Raw genomic sequence first — 17,930 nt, forward strand, 5'->3', positions numbered from 1 at the left:
CTCACTGTTTTCATTATTTCCCCATCTATTTGCCATGCTGCTGCTGCTAAGTCGCTTCAGTCTTGTCTGACTCTGTGTGACCCCATAGACGGCAGCCCACCAGGCTCCCCCATCCCTGGGATTCTCCAGGCAAGAACACTGGAGTGGGTTGCCGTTTCCTTCTCCAATGCATGAAAGTGAAAAGTGAAAGTGAAGTCGCTCAGTTGTGTCTGACTCTAAGCAACCCCATGGACTATAGCCTACCAGGCTCCTCCGTCCATGGGATTTTCCAGGCAAGAGTACTGGAGTGGGGTGCCATCGTCTTCTCCGATTTGCCATGAGTATGCCATAAATGTCAATTCGATTAGTGTGGTTTGTAGTAGTCAAATTTTCTCTGTCCTTACTAGATTTTTTTGGTCTAGTTGGAGTCAAATTTTCTCTATCCTTACTAGTTGTATTTATGTTTAGAAAGTGTTTAGTTAGTGTTTGCTCCATGTATTTTGCAGCTGTGTGTGATGCGTGCACATATAAGGTTGATTGTTTTCTTGATTATCAGATATTTTTATCATTATCAAATACGTTTAGTAATTCTCATCTTTTTGAAGTCTAATGTGTTAGTAATATAAGCACACCAACTTTTTAGTGCTTTTTGTCTGTCTACTATATAAATTTCCTTTCCTTTCCTTTTCTATATTTAAATTGCATCTCTTATAGATATTGTGTAGTGGGATCTTCAAGTTTATCCAGGCTGATGATCTCTGATTTTTCATTAGAGCATTAAGTTCATTTATACTTGTATAATTTTGGTGTGATTGGGTCTTACTCTTCTGCATTGTCATTTCTTTTCTATTTCTCCCATATGTTTGGCTCCTTTATTCCTTTTCTCTACCTTCTTTTTGGATAATCAAATATTTTTTAGTATTCTATTTAATTTCTATGTTGGCATTTCAGCTGTATCTCTGATCTTTAGTCATTGCTTTAGGGATTACAATATGCATTATTAACTTATTGTAGTTTACTTGGAATTAATGTGGTAATATTTCATGTAGAATATGACTCATACAATTATTTACCTATTATTCTCCCATATTTTGTGTTGTTATTTATTTTACATCTATATCATTATAAACCCAATAGTACAATGCAATAATTTCTGTATTAAGTAGTCAGTCTTTTAAGGAAATTAGAAGAAACAAGCAAGGGATTTATTTTCATTTCCAGAGCTCTTTATTCCTTCTTATAGACATGAGTTTCTATCTGGTGTCACTTCTCATTTGCTAAAAGAAATTCCTTCAATATTCTTGGAGTACAGTTCTACTGGCGATGATTTCTCTTGGTTTTTGTTTACCTGAAATTTGTCTACATTTTTTTGAAGGATAGTTAAAAATTTATTGAGTAAAGAAATCTTGGTTGAGAATGTTTTTCTTCAAGTACTTTAAGCATGTCTGCTGTTCTCATCGTTTGGCCTTTACTGTTTCTGATGAGAATTTAGCCAACATTGTTATTTCTTTCAATATGATGTGTAATTTTTCACAGAATATCTTAAGGCTTTTATCTTAATCTGGCTTTTAGTAGCTTTACTATGATATATGAAGGGTTTGAATCCTTTAACTATTTCTTATTTGGGCTTCACTGAATGCCTTTTTTTTGTTTTGTTTTTTTTTTTAATTTTATTTTTAAAACTTTACATAATTGTATTAGTTTTGCCAAATATCAAAATGAATCTGCCACAGGTATACATGTGTTCCCCATCCTGAACCCTCCTCCGTCCTCCCTCGCCATTCCCTCCCTCTGGGTCGTCCCAGTGCACCAGCCCCAAGCATCCAGTATCGTGCATCGAACCTGGACTGGCAACTCATTTCATACATATTACACATGTTTCAATGCCATTCTCTCAAATCTTCCCACCCTCTCCCTCTCCAACCTATTAAAAAATTGTTTAACAAATTTGGGGGCATTTTTGGCCATTATTTTTTCAAATAATCTTTCTGTCCCATTATTTCTCTCCTTCCTTCTGGGACTCCATTTACATGTATGTTAGACTACTCAGTATTGTCCCATAGGTCACTAGATCTCTGTTCATTTTTGCCACGTATTTTTTTCCTCTTCTTCAGATAACTTCTATGGGTCTACCCTTAAGTTCACTAAACTTTACTTCTGCCTTCTCTAACATGGTGTTAATACCATCCAGTTAATTTTATTTCAGATATTTCAGATATTATCATCCGTTCTAGGTTTTTAGTTGATTTTTTATATAGTTTTCATCTGTCTGTCGATAATTGTTCACTCATTATGATCATCCTTTCCTTTAAGTCCTTGAACATATTTATTCAGTTCAGTTCAGTTGCTCAGTCAGTAATTAATAAAATCTTCAACTGCTAATTCTAACATCAGTCCTCTTGAGGACTTGACCTCTTTTTGTCTTTGTGTCTGCTTAGTCATGTCCAACTCTTTGCAACCCTTTGGACTGTAGCCCACCAGGCTCCTCTGTCCATGGGATATCCTAGGCAAGAATAGTGAAGTGAATTGCTATTTCTTCCTATGGGGGATCTTCCTAAACCAGGGATCAAACCCACGTCTTTTGTGTCTCCTGCATTACAGGAGGATTCTCGACCTGCTTAGACATCAAGGAAACCCTTTTTGTCCTTTGGAGACTTGATTTTTGTTCTGTAGGCACTGAAATAACTGGCTCATCACCTTAAACTTTTACAGGTTTAGAAACACTTAAAGGGCATATTTCAGTGTTTGCTTGCAGTTTTAGTGCAAGTCCATTAGTCCAAGAATATAGTATTTGCTTCTAAAGTATAACTCTTCCTCAATTTTAGGGGAAAGGTGTTTATTCAAATATTTACCATGTTCCTCTAAAATGATGTGGATCAAACCTCAAACTTTCCTCTGTAATGAGCAGCAGCTGAAATTTGTTAATTCTCTTAGCCCTTTAGCTGTTGCCTTCTGCCAAGCTTTTTGGAATCTATCTCATGAAAATGCATGTCAGGATCAGCCAAGAATTGAAGAAAGTCTATATTTAAGTTTTTGGGGAAGCTGACTTTCTTTCTAGGATTTTCTCCCTTAATTTACAATCATTCTGGTACTCCTACACTCTGTCTTCTGATACCATTAGCCAAAAAATTTGTTTTTCTGCTTGAATTCCAGCTACTCCATGCAGACTTGGAAATGTCCTTAGGAGAAAGGCTGTGTAAATGTGTATTACACCAAGTGTGGATTCTTCTTTCAAAAATTGAATACCCTCCAGCCTTTTTTTTTTTAATTGTTCTCCTGTGTTTTCAAGTAGTTGTTTTAGGTATCTTGTTTTGAGTTCATAGTTATAATCTACAGGAGGATTAATTGCAGACATTCAACCCTGACACTGTCAATTCCCAAGAATTCCTTTTTGATCATATTCAATTTGAGATGACTAACATCCAAGTGGAGATATATAATAAGAGTAAATGGATTTGGAGCTCAGGGAAGATATTGTAGCTAAAAGGACACATTTCAGAGTCATCATTGTATATATAGAATTTAAAGCTATGGAACTGATGAAATCACATGGGGATGAATGTAGACATTGAAGAAAATGTCCCAGGACTGAGTCTTGGGTTACTTCAGAATTCAATTAGGAAGATGAAGAGGAACTAATAGAGGGAACTGAGAAAGAATGATCAATAAGGTAGGATAGTAATAGGGATGAAAGCCTGAGTAGATAGATCTAAGAAGGAATGGCAGGAGAGGAAGTCGTCTAGTTAACACAGACAACTTTCTAGGAGTTTTCTCTAAAAGGAAACAGTATAATGGAGCAGAGAAGGGAGATGTGGGCTCAAGGAAAGTTGTTTTTTAAGATCAGAGAAATTACATTGTGTTTACTTGGCAACAGCAATTATCTTAGACGTAAAAATTAAAATAATGTAGGGAAGACAGTTCACCAATGATGTCCTGGGGAGTTTGGTTGTGATGGCAGAGTATTTTGGAACAGATTAAGGAGAGATATAGTGGATTTGGTTACGAGAGCTTATCAAAGCTGAAAGCAAGATTATCAGCTGAGAGTGAAGAGAGAGAAGCTAGGAAATAATCATCTATGAAAAATGGGAAAGTGAATTGACTAAGCAACTACTGAACACATCAAAAGACAAAACAAGACGAAATCAGTATAAGTCATGAATTTAATGTGAGATTTGTCATCGTAATTGTTTTCTCTTACATTTACCCACTGTGGGTAGGGTCAGAGTAAGTGGAGTTTATATTTAAGATTTTCCAGGTAAACTGTGACAGTGAAAGAAACAGGCAGTGGTGTTACTTATGTATGCAAGGAATTAATTAGAATATAAGACACTGGAATTTACGCTTTCTAGAGATGGAAAGTGAGGCCACATAGGGGATGAGAGTGAAAATGTAGTGGGATCCCATATTAGTAGTTCCAGTGGGTCAAATAATTGCTAAAGTTATAAGGGCTTAGAGCGAGCTATAAAGATAAGGTGTTGGTTAGAGAGCATAAGGCTTAAAATTGAAAGAGCTTGTGTAGTTATTGCTAACATTAAAGCCAAGAATATTCAAGTGGTGCTACCTCAGGATCAGGTCATTTAATGTTTCCTTTGTGATACTGGCCCAATTTAGCTTATTCATACTCTGAAATTTTACATTCCAAATTATTTTCAGTATTTCTGCTTCATCAGTAATCCATTCAAATGTTCTCTGCTTTTCAGGATGGCCATAATTGTAAACATTTTTACAATGTTTGTGTTTACCTTGTGTTACAAAAATTGTAAATGTTTCTATATGATTGTATTTACTACTGTTATTTTTAATACTATTAAATACTATTCTAACATCTTTGTGGGTTTAATATCTTAGTTTGATTATTTAACTTATAAACATTATTTTTAATTCCAAGGAGTTTGTAAAAAGCCAATCAAGTGTGGCTAGAAGTGTTTCAGGAATCATAGAATAAATACAAAATGAGAGGAAATATAAGTAAGAAATTTTGGAGTGTATCCCTTAAATGCAGAAAAGTATGTCCTACTTCCTTGACATTTCAGACAAAATTGGCATGTTCAATAATCTCTTTCTTATGCATTTTATGCTAGGATCAGTGCACAACTGGCCAGGTTAAAAACATTTTCTTCACGCTGACTTAAGTTTCTGGTTCTAGATTATGACTTTATCAGTACATTCAAGTGTCTTTGTGTGTCAGTAAAAGAGATTTGACATATCTCTTTAAATATGTTGCCAAGATGTATAAAGCTTACGAATAAGAAAACAGTTTGTCTTTACATCTGGTTTTTATTGCTTAATTGATTACTTTCTTCCACTTTTCAGTGTTTTTTTAAGTGGAAGATGAAATGTCAGATTAGAAGATGATGTCAAGAAAGTTGAAAGATAATTATATTAAGGAAGTTGGTATATAATAGAAAACTCAGGGCTTACCTGATAGCTCAGTTGGTAAAGAATCCACCTGCAATGCAGGAGACTCCGATTTGATTCCTGGGTTGAGAAGATCCGCTAGAGAAGGGATAGGCTGCCTACTCCAGTATTCTTGGGCTTTCCTGGTGGCTCAGCTGATAAAGAATCTGCCTGCAATGAGGGAGATCTGGGTTCGATCCCTGGGTTGGGAAGATCACCTGGAGAAGGGAAAGGCTACCTGCTCCAGTATTCTGGCCTGGAGAATTCCTTGGACTGTATAGTCCATGGGGTCACAAAGAGTCAGACACAACTGAGTGACTTTCACTTTCAGAAAATTCAGATTGGACCTAAAAATAAGAGTTTTTAGTGTGAGAATTAAAAGTAAAAACATTGGCCATAAAAACTTTTATTCAAATTTCTCAAGGGCTGTCATTTAAGTTCTTTTTAAATTTTTTTGCAAATATTGCTTCAAATCAATTAGTTAGGCTTTATAATAGAAAATTAAAATGTGTAAAAAAAAATCAATACAATTTTACTTTAACAGATATTGTGATAATGAGAAAGGAAATTGACCCAATTTATTGATACTTTTCTAGACAGTCTTAATTCAATGAATATTTTTGCACCTTATTGCTTTATCTATAAAGGGATTTCCTAGATAAGCTCTAAAATTTCATGAGTTCTAAGTTTCTTTTTTTTAGATGAAGAGTTCAGTTCTTAAATACTAAGATAAAGCCATTTGTGAGGTCCTATAATTTTGTAACCAGTGATCTAAAATTGTACTAGTGGTAGAAGTAGTGATTAGCTATGAAAGGGAATAGGTCAGACTGGAAAACAACTTTTTCCTTAAACATTTTTTTTTGATGCTTAAAATATTTTATGCTTTTTTGGCACTTCTGCCAATGAAGACCTGTTTCTGATCTGTAAAATGAAAAGACTTACTGGAGAACATGAAGGACTTTTTGTCTTTCATTAGTTTGAGTGCTGTTGGAAAGCATTCCTCCCATATACACTCTCTACCTCTAACTTTAAGCTGTAGGCCTCACACTTTATTTCACTGAGAAATTAGAAGCAGTCAGATGAGAATTAGCTCTTATGTTTTTTCCCATTATCAGGCTAGTGACCTAACATCCGTTCCCATATATTGTACCTTTGGAATTGTTGTTTGAACCAGATTAATTGTCCCTACTGAAATGTCTCTGCTTGGACCCTGGATCCGTGAGACATACTCAAGAGAAGTATGCATTTCTCCCAACTTGGGCTCAATTTTTCCCTCTTTCCTAGATCGTTCCCATCAACAAAATAGCTTGATATACTAGTTTCCATGTTAAAAATTTTTTAAAGCCTGAGGCTTCTCTTCAAACTCACATCTTCTTTCTCACAAAATAAGGTGTACTCCCCTTTTTTCTCTACTTGTCTTATGAGTCAAAGCTCCTGTCTTACCACCCATGACTTTCACATATTCTTGACCACTCCACTGATATGGTACCTGTCAAGGTCACCAACCACTTCTGTCTTTCTCAACAGCATCTCGCCCAGACTTGTTTTTCAGGAGCTGTGGACACAGTTGGCCATGTCTTCATTCTGAAAATGTCTTCTCTACACTTGGAGGCCCTGCTGTCACTTTGTTTGCCTTTCCGACTGACCTGCTGTGTCACTTCATTCTCCCTTTCTGTCTTTCCTCCTACAGTTTTTAAATATTGGAACATATTTAGTGAACCATCCTCCTTCTGCTTTTCTCTGTATTTACATCTAGTTTCAATTGTTGTTCAGTCATTCAGTCGTGTCTGACTCTTTGCAACCCCATGGACTGCAGCACACCAGGCTTCCCTATCCTTCACTATCTCCTGGAGTGTGCTTAAACTCATGTCCAATGGAGTAGATGATGCCATCCAACCATCTTATCCTCTGTCACCCCCTTCTCCTATCTTAAATCTTTCCCGGCATCAGGGTCTTTTCCAGTCAGTCAGCTCTTCGCATCAGAGGCCCAAGTATTGGAGCTTCAGCTTTGGCATCAGTCCTTCTAGTGAATTTTTAGGGTTGATTTACTTTAGGATTGACTGGATTGATCTCTTTGCTGTAAGGAACTCTCAAGAGTCTTCTCTAGCACTGCAGTTTGAAAGCATCAGTTCTTCAGTGCTCAGCCTTCTGTATGATCAACTTTCACATCCGTACATGACTACTGAATAAACCATAGCTTTGACTAAACAGACCTTTGTCAGCAACATAATGTCTCTGCTTTTGAATATGCTGTCTAGGTTTGTCATAGCTTTTCTTCCAAGGAGAAAGTGTCCTTTAATTTCATGGCTGCAGTCACCCTCTACAGCGATTTTGGAGCCCAAGAAAATAGTCTGTCACTGTTGCCATTTTTTCCCCATCTATTTGCCATGAAGTGATGGGACTGGATGGTGTGATCTTCACTTTTTGAATGTTGAGTTTTAAGCTAGCTTTTTCACTCTCCTCTTTCATTATGGTTTCATATACAATTTATATTCTGGTGACTTTTGATTTCCAGACTCAGCATCCAACAGTACACACAGTATCTCCACTTGGAAATGCAAGAGACACCTTACTTTTAACATGTCCAAGAGAGAACTACAGCTGATATACAGTCCTACTCTTCTCCCTGATCTTTTCCATTAATCATTTTCCCATTGTATATGGACTAGATGCCAATCTGTCTCTTTCACTTCCCATCCTGAGAGAAAAAATTCTGTCAGCTCTGCCTTCAATATGTGTTTTGAATTTGCAACTCCCATAATGTCTCTTCAACACTATAGCCAATGGTATATCAGAAGATGCATCTGAGTAAAAGCCAAGCCACAAATAAGGCCTAATAATTCCCTTTGTGTTCCAGCCCCATTTGTCTCTCTGAAGTACACACCTCCCTCTCTCCCCTTTGCTCCTGTTACATTGGGTAGCCTGCTGTTTTTCAGGTAAATCTCAGGCTGTTTGCACGTACTATTTTCCTCTGCTGGGGTTGCTCTTCGTGATCTTCCTCTAGATATATTTACAACTCCCTTCCTTACGTCTTTCAGTTCTCTGGTCAGATACCCTTCTTAGGGATGGTTCTGCCCACTGTACACAAGAAGAGAGCCCTCAAAGCCCTTGCTGGTCACAGTTCCCTTCTCCAGCTCCTGCTTTCTCTCTGATGCTTATCTATACAAGAAACTGTATTTTAAATGTTTATTTTATAGATAGTTGTTTATTCTTTTTTTTTTTTATTCTCATAGTGTAATGTCAGCCTAAAGAGGACAGATAATTTGCCTGTTTTGTTCATTCCTAAGTGTTCAGGAAGTTGTTCAGTAAATATCCGTGGAGTGAAAGAAAAAAAAATTATTCCTGAATATGTGAAGGAAGACATAACAGTTTCCCTGTTTCCCAGAGGGTGGAAATAAATTTTAGGAATGGAAAATTATTATTAGCTGAGAATGGTAGTGAAGTCAGAATCTGAATGATAATCTCAATTCTGTATTTTATGAAGAGTGAAATAGAAAAGGAAATATTTTTCTTAGTATGTAATAGTCAAATAGGACTGAGCAACTAAGCAATGATGAATAATAAAAAAAGTTGATTTTACTGTTGTACCCAAAATTTTAGATTGAAATATGAAGTTATACTTCTCTTAAAGTATGAAAGATTTCCAGAGTATGAAAAATATCTATTTTATAACAATAAAAAGGATTTTGCCAGTTAGAGGGTTTTTTGCGGAGGGGGATTTATTTTTTATTGTAAAAGTAATGCATGTACTTTGGGCTTCCCAGGTGGTTCAGTGGCAAAGAATCCACCTGCCAATGCAGGAGCCACAGGGAAAAATCCCCTGGAGGAAAAAATGGCAACCCGCTCCAGTATTCTTGCCTCTAAAATTCTATGGACAGAGGAGTATGACAGGCTACAGTCCATGGGGTTGCAAAGAATAGGATACAACTGAGCATGCACACAATGCACGGTACATTGCAAGATTTTGGAAAATATTTAAACTTGGAGTAATGTCTTAAAATTTGGAAAATTAGTATAAGCAGTTTTTTTCCACTAAAAATAACATTTCCGCGTTCTAAAAATTATAACTCAATATGTCACAAAGACCATAAAGAAAGCTGAAGAGTTGATGCTTTTGAACTGTGGTGTTGGAGAAGACCCTTGAGAGTCCCTTGGACTGCAAGAAGATTGAACCAGTCAATCCTAAAGGAAATCAGTCCTGAATATTCATTGGAAGGACTAACGCTGAAGCTTCAATACTTTGGCCACCTGATGCAAAAAGCTGACTCATTTGAAAAGACCCTGATGCTGGGAAAGATTGATGGCAAGAGAATGGGATGACAGAGGATGAGATGGTTGGATGGCATCACTGATTCGATGGACATGAGTTTGAGCAAGCTCCGGAAGTTGGTGATGGACAGGAGGGCTGGTGTGCTGCAATCCATGGGGTCACAAAGAGTCAGACATGACTGAGTGCCTGAACTGAACTTATGTCACAATATGTAGTTCTCAAAAGAAATGTTTCAATTTTAGTATAACTTTATTGATTAGAAAAATCAGCTATGTCTGGGAAATTTCTAGGAATCTTCTCAACATTTAAAATTAAGGATAAATGAAATATACATTAAAAAGATAAGTAATCTATATTCATCTTAATTTAAAATATGTAATTTTATTCAATACCATATAAGCTGTATATAGTGCGTGACATTACATACAACTGATGAAGTATGATATATGTAATTTATGTTTCATCAAGTGTTTTATAACTGTTTTATTTAGGGCCCTAAAGGAGATCCAGGTTTTTCCCCAGATCAAGCTCTTTCTGGAGAAAAGGTAATTACTTGTCCATGAAATAAAATCTTGTTGATATATTTCAAGCATTTAAAAATAACTTTTACTTTTTTAAAAATATAGATTTTACTTGATTTCAAAGTATGTAATAACTATTGGATTTTAATGAAGGAATATTTGAAGAATCAAGTAAATGGTGTCATCAGCCTAACATATCTGTTAAAATCATATAATTAATCTTACTGAATGTCCATTCTGGCATGCTCTTGTGCTTCCTGCCAACTAGGAACAGATTGAGCAAAAAATTAGAACAAGATGTTTTTGATCCTAACCTCAAGAATGTGGCCATTAGTATGGATCCCATTATAAATTCTAATGCCATTTTACACCTTTTTTAGAATGGTTCTATGTACTTTATCTTGTTTAAGTCTCACAGTAACAGTGACGGAGGCTGTCATCATTATTTTTTTTTCCAGTTGAGAAAAGAGGATTTATATAAATAAAAATATATATTTATATTTAAGTAGTTAGCAAGTGGAAGAATTAATGATATACCTTAATTTTCTAACTTTCAATACAGTATGCTTTTCATTTTATAATGCTCTCAAATACACACACATATGCCTTTAGGTAAAAAGAAACTAATATTTCAAAGTAACGATAGCAACAAAAATCTTTTTTAGGAGGAAGATACTGTTTTCCAGTGAGAATGAATACAAGTTGAGTATTTAAGCATATATCTGGGAAGCTTTATTTAGTCATGCACTTGATGAATGTGATACAATTATACAATGTTTTTGTTTATGTGGTGTACATTCACAAACTTTTAAAATCCCTGAATAATTTTTGTGGTTCCTGGTTTGTAATCTGATCTTTTAATTGGTTTACAGAAACTCTTGTAAATTTAAGAAAAATTACCTCACATTAATGGATATTATACTAACAAATTATCAAATTTAATCTAGAATTGTAAGAATTTCATTGCTGTGATGGAACTGAGTTCACTGACTAAATAAGTTAGAAAAAGAATGGAAGTTTATTATTAGAAACAGTATTTTCATTCATCCCTTAATAATGAGGAAGAAAATTCTTCAATCTGAGAAATATAGATGCCGTGTTTAAAAATGTGTAAATATGAGACATTTGATTTCTTAAAATTGAGAAATTAGACATCCACTCTCTTTTGGTGAGTGATTTAAATAATCTCCCCAAATTAAGCATTCAGATTTTATCAAATGCTTATTTTTAATATTTACTTGGGGCCTCTCTGTACAAAGTATAGGGTGGTTCAGTATGTGTACAGTTTCTGTACAAAATATAGGATGATTCAGCCTGTGAGTTGAGACTAGGGAGTATGTCAGTCTTTTTAAAATTTTTGAGTTACTCATGTACAAACTGTACTATATAGGAAAAAGTCATTAAATTTAAGACTTCATAACATGTTTTCATTAAGCTTTAAGTGAAATCCAACTTTCAAAATAAAGATATTTCTAAAATGGTAAAATTTTAAAAATTTTCTTAGAAATCATATTTACATAAAATTAGGTTCAGTTATACTGAAGAAACAGGATATTTATATAAATACAATATAAATTCAAATAAAATATGAACATCAAATTGGTGTGAGTATAGGGGAATTGGGACCCAATTGAATTTTATCTTTAAACATTTAGCTATTTTTATAATAAATAGTCAATGATGAAACAATATAAGCAATGCAGAGTCTAGTCCTTCAGCATGTAATATCCAGTAAGTAACACCTCTCATAGAACACACATACATATTTAATTCCTTATGGGACCTTAGTGGCAACTTTTCCTTTCCCATAAGACAAATGTGATATTATTCTTATTCTCAGCTTTCAGATGAAGGAATTTTGAAGGGAAATCAACTCATCTACCCTTGATTAGAGCTAGTAGAGGATGAGCCTCCAGTCTTCTGTTTCCTAATGTAGCTTTCTTTTCCTTCTATCAGAATAATAAGTATAAAGCATATATGTATAAACCCATCACGCCATAACAGATGGACGCCATATTAATAAAACATTGAACAAGAACATAAAAAATTAGAACAAATGGAAAAGCACTTAACAGTTAATAATCAGAAACATTCTTTTCTGTTCATTTAACTTGACATTAAAGTAGATAATGCAGTGAAACATTTATGTACTATGAATAGTACATGAATAGTCATGGAGTTTATTTAGGATTATTAACTAAGTATTCCCTTTCTTTCAAACAACATACTTTTTTTGCCATGCACAATAAATTTGTTACAGCATAAAGAGGGAAAGGAACAGCGGTAAAGAAAAAGTGTACCTTAAGTAAACTGGTTTAAGGTTTTACCCCCATTCCTTTTTGATATGTTTTGTCCTTGTCATTTACACATCCTCCTCTGTGTCTCTTATTGTCACTTCTACCCACCACAGACACTCCTTGCCCCTCACTGGTGTAATTTCTCCTTCTCCTACCCTGCTCTGCAAGCCCTCATCAAATCTGGGGGAAGGGATGGGGACAGAAGGCTCTAATTTGTTGAGTCTGTGGACCAGCACAGTCCTCCCCAAAATTTTCACTGCAGTTACTCTGGTTACTACAGTGGAAGGCACCAGGGCAGCCCTGGAAAGGGAAGTGCCCCTTTCCCTGCTCCAGAGTCCTAGTCCTGAACCAGGGAAAGAACCTAGTCCTGCTCCCCATCCCCCAGCTGTTCATTGATGTTCCACGTGGGAGTCCCACCAACCTGTGAGTCCTCATCTAAAAAGGCAGACCTGAGCCCTCTGCAGCTGTGTTATAAAATGCTGGTAGAATTTTTAAGTAGATTTCTTTACATTTTTAAAACACGGTAAGCCTTGGAAAAGGTGGAGATTTGGGAAGTAAGGGCATTTCTAGAGAAAAGAACATCAGAGAAAAAGCAGCAGGGCCATGGACAGGGTGAAGTACTGTCCAGGTAATCAGTACTGAAAGAAATAAGGGTTGGGAGCCTCAAGGAAGTTCTCAGAAAGCACGTGGAACTTGAGCCAGATTGAGGAGATCAGTAAGTAAGATCTTGACAGCCAAGATGAACTCCTACAGCATGGGAATCATAATTTTCAGTTTTTTCATAATATTAAAGCTCCATTTGTGTTTTGTTCTTAGGGTGATCAAGGTCTTTCTGGATTAATGGGGCCCCCTGGTATGCAAGGTGTTAAGGTAAGATGTAGTTTTATTTTGACATGTGTGGGTACCATGTGGATCTGAGAGTTCTCCAACTCCTAAGATCTCACTCTGATGTTGAGCCCAAAGTCAATGTTTTTAATCCCTTTTCTCAGCAATAGGAATTAGGATGCTGTCTTAATCCAGGAAAGTGGTGCCCACCAATGACAATCTTAAGAAAATATAAGAAAACCCTTCAGATAACAAAAGGGTCAAATTCATATGCAGAAGAAAGTCACTGATAGAATATTGAAGGTTTTCTCTGTTTTTACAATTATATTAGGGCAGTAATCTACTTCTGAAACATTAAAGTCACTTTGTGACTTTTATATGTTCAAAGTGAGGTACCCTTGGACATAGGTAAGATATTTGACTTTTTATTAAAGAGTTTCTCATTTTATTAGGAACTAATAACCTCTGCCATGGTGTATATACAAACGTGAGGCCTGAAGCTTAAGTAGAGTAGAAGTGAGAGCTGGGGATAGGTAGTAAAAAATAGTCATGTGCATATGAGTTGGCTTTTTCTGAAGTAAAAAGAATTGGTAACACTGCTGCTATAATTATTTTTATAAAATGTGGTATGCAGTTTCATGAATTAACACAAGTATAAATTCTCCTCTGTATAGTCAGCTTGTCTTTTTCCCAAACACTGAGTTCTTGGTTTTCTGCAGGGGATAAAGAAGATACAAAATTTCTGTCTAAGGTAGTAAAGGCCCCAAAATATTGGAGAGCAGTATTTGAGTTGATGTAAATGTCTGTTGTTCAGTCGCCAAGTTGTGTCCAACTTTTTGTGACCCCATGGACTACAGCACGTCAGGTTTCCCCGTCCCTCACCATCTCTCAGAGTTTTCTCACGTTCATGTCCTTTGAGTAGGTAATGCCATCCAACCATCTCATCCTCTGTTGTCTACTTCTTCTGCCTTCAGTCTTGCCCAGCATCAGGGTTTTTCCAATGAGTCAGCTGTTTGCAGCAGGTGGCCGATGTATTAGAGCTTCAGCTTCAGCATCAGTCCTTCCAAAGAGTATTCAGGGTTGATTTCCTTTAAGATTGGTTGGTTTGATCTCCTTGCTTTCCAAGGGACTCTCAAGTCTTCTCCAGCACCAGTTCAAAAGCCTCAATTCTTCGCTGCTCAGCTTTTTTTTTATAGTCCAGCTCTCCCATACATGACTACTGGAAAGACCATAGCCTTGACTCTATGGTAAAGTGATGTCTTTGCTTTTTAACACACCATCTAGGTTTGTCATAACTTTCCTGCCAAGAAGCAATCATCTTCTAACTTCATGGCTGCAGTCACCATCTGCAGTGATTTTAGAGCCCAAGAAGAGGAAATCTGTTGCTGCTTCAACCTTTTCCCCTTCTTTTTGCCATGAAGTGATGGGACTGGATGCCATGATCTTAGTTTTTTAATATTGAGTTTTAAACTGGCTTTTTAACTCTTCTCCTTCACCCTCATCAAGAGGTTCTTTATTTCCTCTTTGCTTTCTGCCATTAGATTGGTATCATCTGTAGATGTCTAAATACCTTTTATATTTATTTATATATTTAGACACCTATCGTCATGTAGATCTCTAAATGTATTTAATAATGAACTGTGTTTGTGTCTTAGTGTATCATATCCTTTTCCTTTTGGGAGATTTGGATTGAAGATGGTATTCTAGCTCTGGTTAATTTGTTCAGATTCCCTCTTCCGTTTTCTAGGTTTCATCAACCTTGGGCAGGTTACTTAACCTTTCTAGGCCTTAGTTGCCTTATCCATAAAATGTGAAGATAATACTACCTACTTCATAGGGAGTTGTTGGGAACATGAAATGGGATAATACAGTGTCAGAAAAACAGCAAGCTGTTAATATATCTTAACCATAAGCCGTTTTTCTGAATTTGGAATGCATCCTGACCCCGTTTGCTTCCCTCCTAAACCCTCCTAATTGTAAATTGATTAAAAGCATTTTGATCTCTTGGAATATCTTTCCTCCCATGACCATACCACACCATTTTTCTTATGGCTTTTAGACTACTCTTCTTCCTAGATAGTTCTTGGAATCTGACAAGTCATTTGAGGTTATTGGTTGCTTCTATGAAACTGCAGAGTGATCATTTCTACTAAAATTGATCTTATTATACAGTTGTGAGTCTGATTGATTAATGCTACTTAGTATGCCTCTGACTGCTAAGTAGACCCCTGAGGAAACTGTGCTGGTGCATAGCATCAAAGAAAATCTTATGGAAATTGCCATACTAATTTTACTTGCTGTTAAATATACAGTTATTGCATCCTGATGAATGACATTGTGTATGAGACAAAATAAACTAATTGTTATTTTCCAAGGTTAATAATGCCTGTGGTTCATGAAATTAGCATTCCAGAAAGTGAAAAACTATTGATTAAGGGTAAGTAGTTACTGTGTAGAGGAGAGTATAAAGAAATACTATATAGAGAAATTTTTAAAAGACTGATTTTAACTATTAGAGCAGATTATCACTTTTAACTGTGAAATTTTACTTACTTAAAGCAGAAGATACTATCTTCCAAAGACTTATGCACATATTATGAGTCTTGGCTCATCAGTATTTTAAAATATTAAGAATATGTAACTTTTGGTCTGTATAAGTCTAGTAAAGTGAGATAGTGTGAAGTTAAACAAATTGGATCATGGATTACATACCTTTCACAGACTTCTTTTCTCTTATACAGTTTGTTCAAACTTTAAAAATCTGGCTTGTAATGTTAATTAATAGAAATAGACACTGTAGAAGTTATCTTGCTATGTTATCAGTTAGCAACAAACTAAATTTTCTCTAGAGAAGGTTTACTTGAAAGTATTTAGAAACCAAGTTACTTTGTGGTAAATGACACATCCATAGTTCACTGTGTTTTGACAGGAGTTCTAAACAGTGTCCAAATACTTGAGATGATTTTATAGTGTTTCTGAGAATGTATCCCCTCTTTTCAGAGTATGTCTACTAATGGAAACTGTATACAGATTAAAAAAAAACAAGTATGTCAGGAAAGGGACATAAGGACTCAATCTAAACCTAAACTAATTCTCCACACACTTTCTATGTGCATGTCTTACTTTAAAATGAATGTGTGGTAGAAATATACTCGCAGTGAGCTTGGTAGACTGTTCTTGTGGTTTGTATGAAGGACCAGACTGAGTATTGGGTAGAATGTTTAGGTAGGTTATGAGCTGCTTTATGGGATTTACTAATTTGAGTTCATTTTTTTAACCACCTAAGTCATTCTCAGAATTACTTCCTGCAAATAGGATCCATGCTAGGAGAACCTAGAATAACAGTTCATACTTGTTATAACCCAGAACTCCTATTCTTTCATCCTTTCAGTTCTACTGCTAAAATACCACAATAATTCTTAAGGTCAAGACAGGAACTTAAGTTATTCATTCTGTGTTAAATTTAACATAAGCCCAGAGAGGTTAAGAGAATTAATTGCTCAGGGTGATAGCAGGATTGAGAGATAAAACTTACTAATACTGAATTCATTGTGCTTTTAACAGTCTATGCTTATTATGAAAGATGCATAAAGTACTTGGGTTTTGATTAGTATGAAGTTTATTATATATTTTATCAAACTATTTTTGAATTATAATTATTATTGTAAATATTAATAGCTCCTTTATTATGTGCAATGTAGACTTATCTGCTGAATCTTTTTATCTTAAAAAAAACACACACATTGAGACAGATACTATGTTCAGTATTCATAAATAAGTTAATTGAATTATAAAATGGTTAAGTCATTTATTCAAGGCCATATGACTATTAATTGACAGGATTCAAGTCCAAGTCATGACTGTTCTGTTAATAACTTCAAATACTGTTTCCCCATTAATATTATTCATTATACCAATATTTGTTATATGTGTGTTTCATTACTTTTGTCTCAAGCAAAGTAAAATTTTGTTTTTCCTGAAAGCCAAGGGAACAAATATAGTTTGGGGTAACAAATAATAATGAGTTAATTATTCCTTTCTCTGGAAGTATCTGAAAATATTTCAATCCTTCAAGTAATCTTTGAAGTACCTGCAAGAAAATTGTGTGTAGAAATATAGACAGCTCATGAAAATTTGAGATAGAAGATTAACGTAAGATGTTCTGAAAACTAGAAATAATATTGAGACAGAAATAACAAAGTAAGTAAATCAGCAGCAATTTTTCTTCACTCTACTGTAGATTTTTTGGGTTGGTTTCTGCCTTTTCTGCTTTTATCTCCCACCCCTTGACCTTTTATGAACCAGTGTTACATCATGTTTAACAAGCAGTATGTTTCCCCAGATTGACTGATTATATTGCCTCAATTTAGCCACCTTAATATAACTCTTATTTTCCTAGGAACTGAAGTATGTTTTCACTTCCCGCTAAGTGTCCAGGCTTGTGCCAAAAAGCAGATAAGTTACATCGAGAGTGCATGCTGGGTTGGATGAAAGACAAGAGTCATAAATCTGAGCTTAGACTCCAGATGAATTTTTAAATTGGATTTTAATATAGCTGATCAGTTGCTACATTAATATTGGAAGTCTACTATTTAAAATTGTAAGAACATTAACAGTGATTTCAATTGAAGTCATTTTTCT

At 35.3% G+C, this 17,930-nt stretch overlaps 1 protein-coding gene across 6 annotated transcripts in view; it reads left to right on the forward strand.

Moving 5' to 3' along the window:
• The window catches only part of COL24A1 (collagen type XXIV alpha 1 chain), a 397,241-nt gene that overhangs the window by 73,937 nt on the left and 305,374 nt on the right, over positions 1-17,930 (forward strand). For all 6 annotated transcript variants that reach the window (XM_044944759.2, XM_044944764.2, XM_044944763.2 and 3 more), the window contains exons 7-8: positions 10,138-10,191; positions 13,281-13,334. In XM_044944759.2, coding sequence (XP_044800694.1) covers positions 10,138-10,191; positions 13,281-13,334 — 108 coding nt within the window. The remainder of the gene's footprint in view (positions 1-10,137; positions 10,192-13,280; positions 13,335-17,930) is intronic.

The sequence above is a fragment of the Bubalus bubalis genome, chromosome 6 (genome assembly GCF_019923935.1).
Source record: "Bubalus bubalis isolate 160015118507 breed Murrah chromosome 6, NDDB_SH_1, whole genome shotgun sequence".
Taxonomy (NCBI): domain Eukaryota; kingdom Metazoa; phylum Chordata; class Mammalia; order Artiodactyla; family Bovidae; genus Bubalus; species Bubalus bubalis.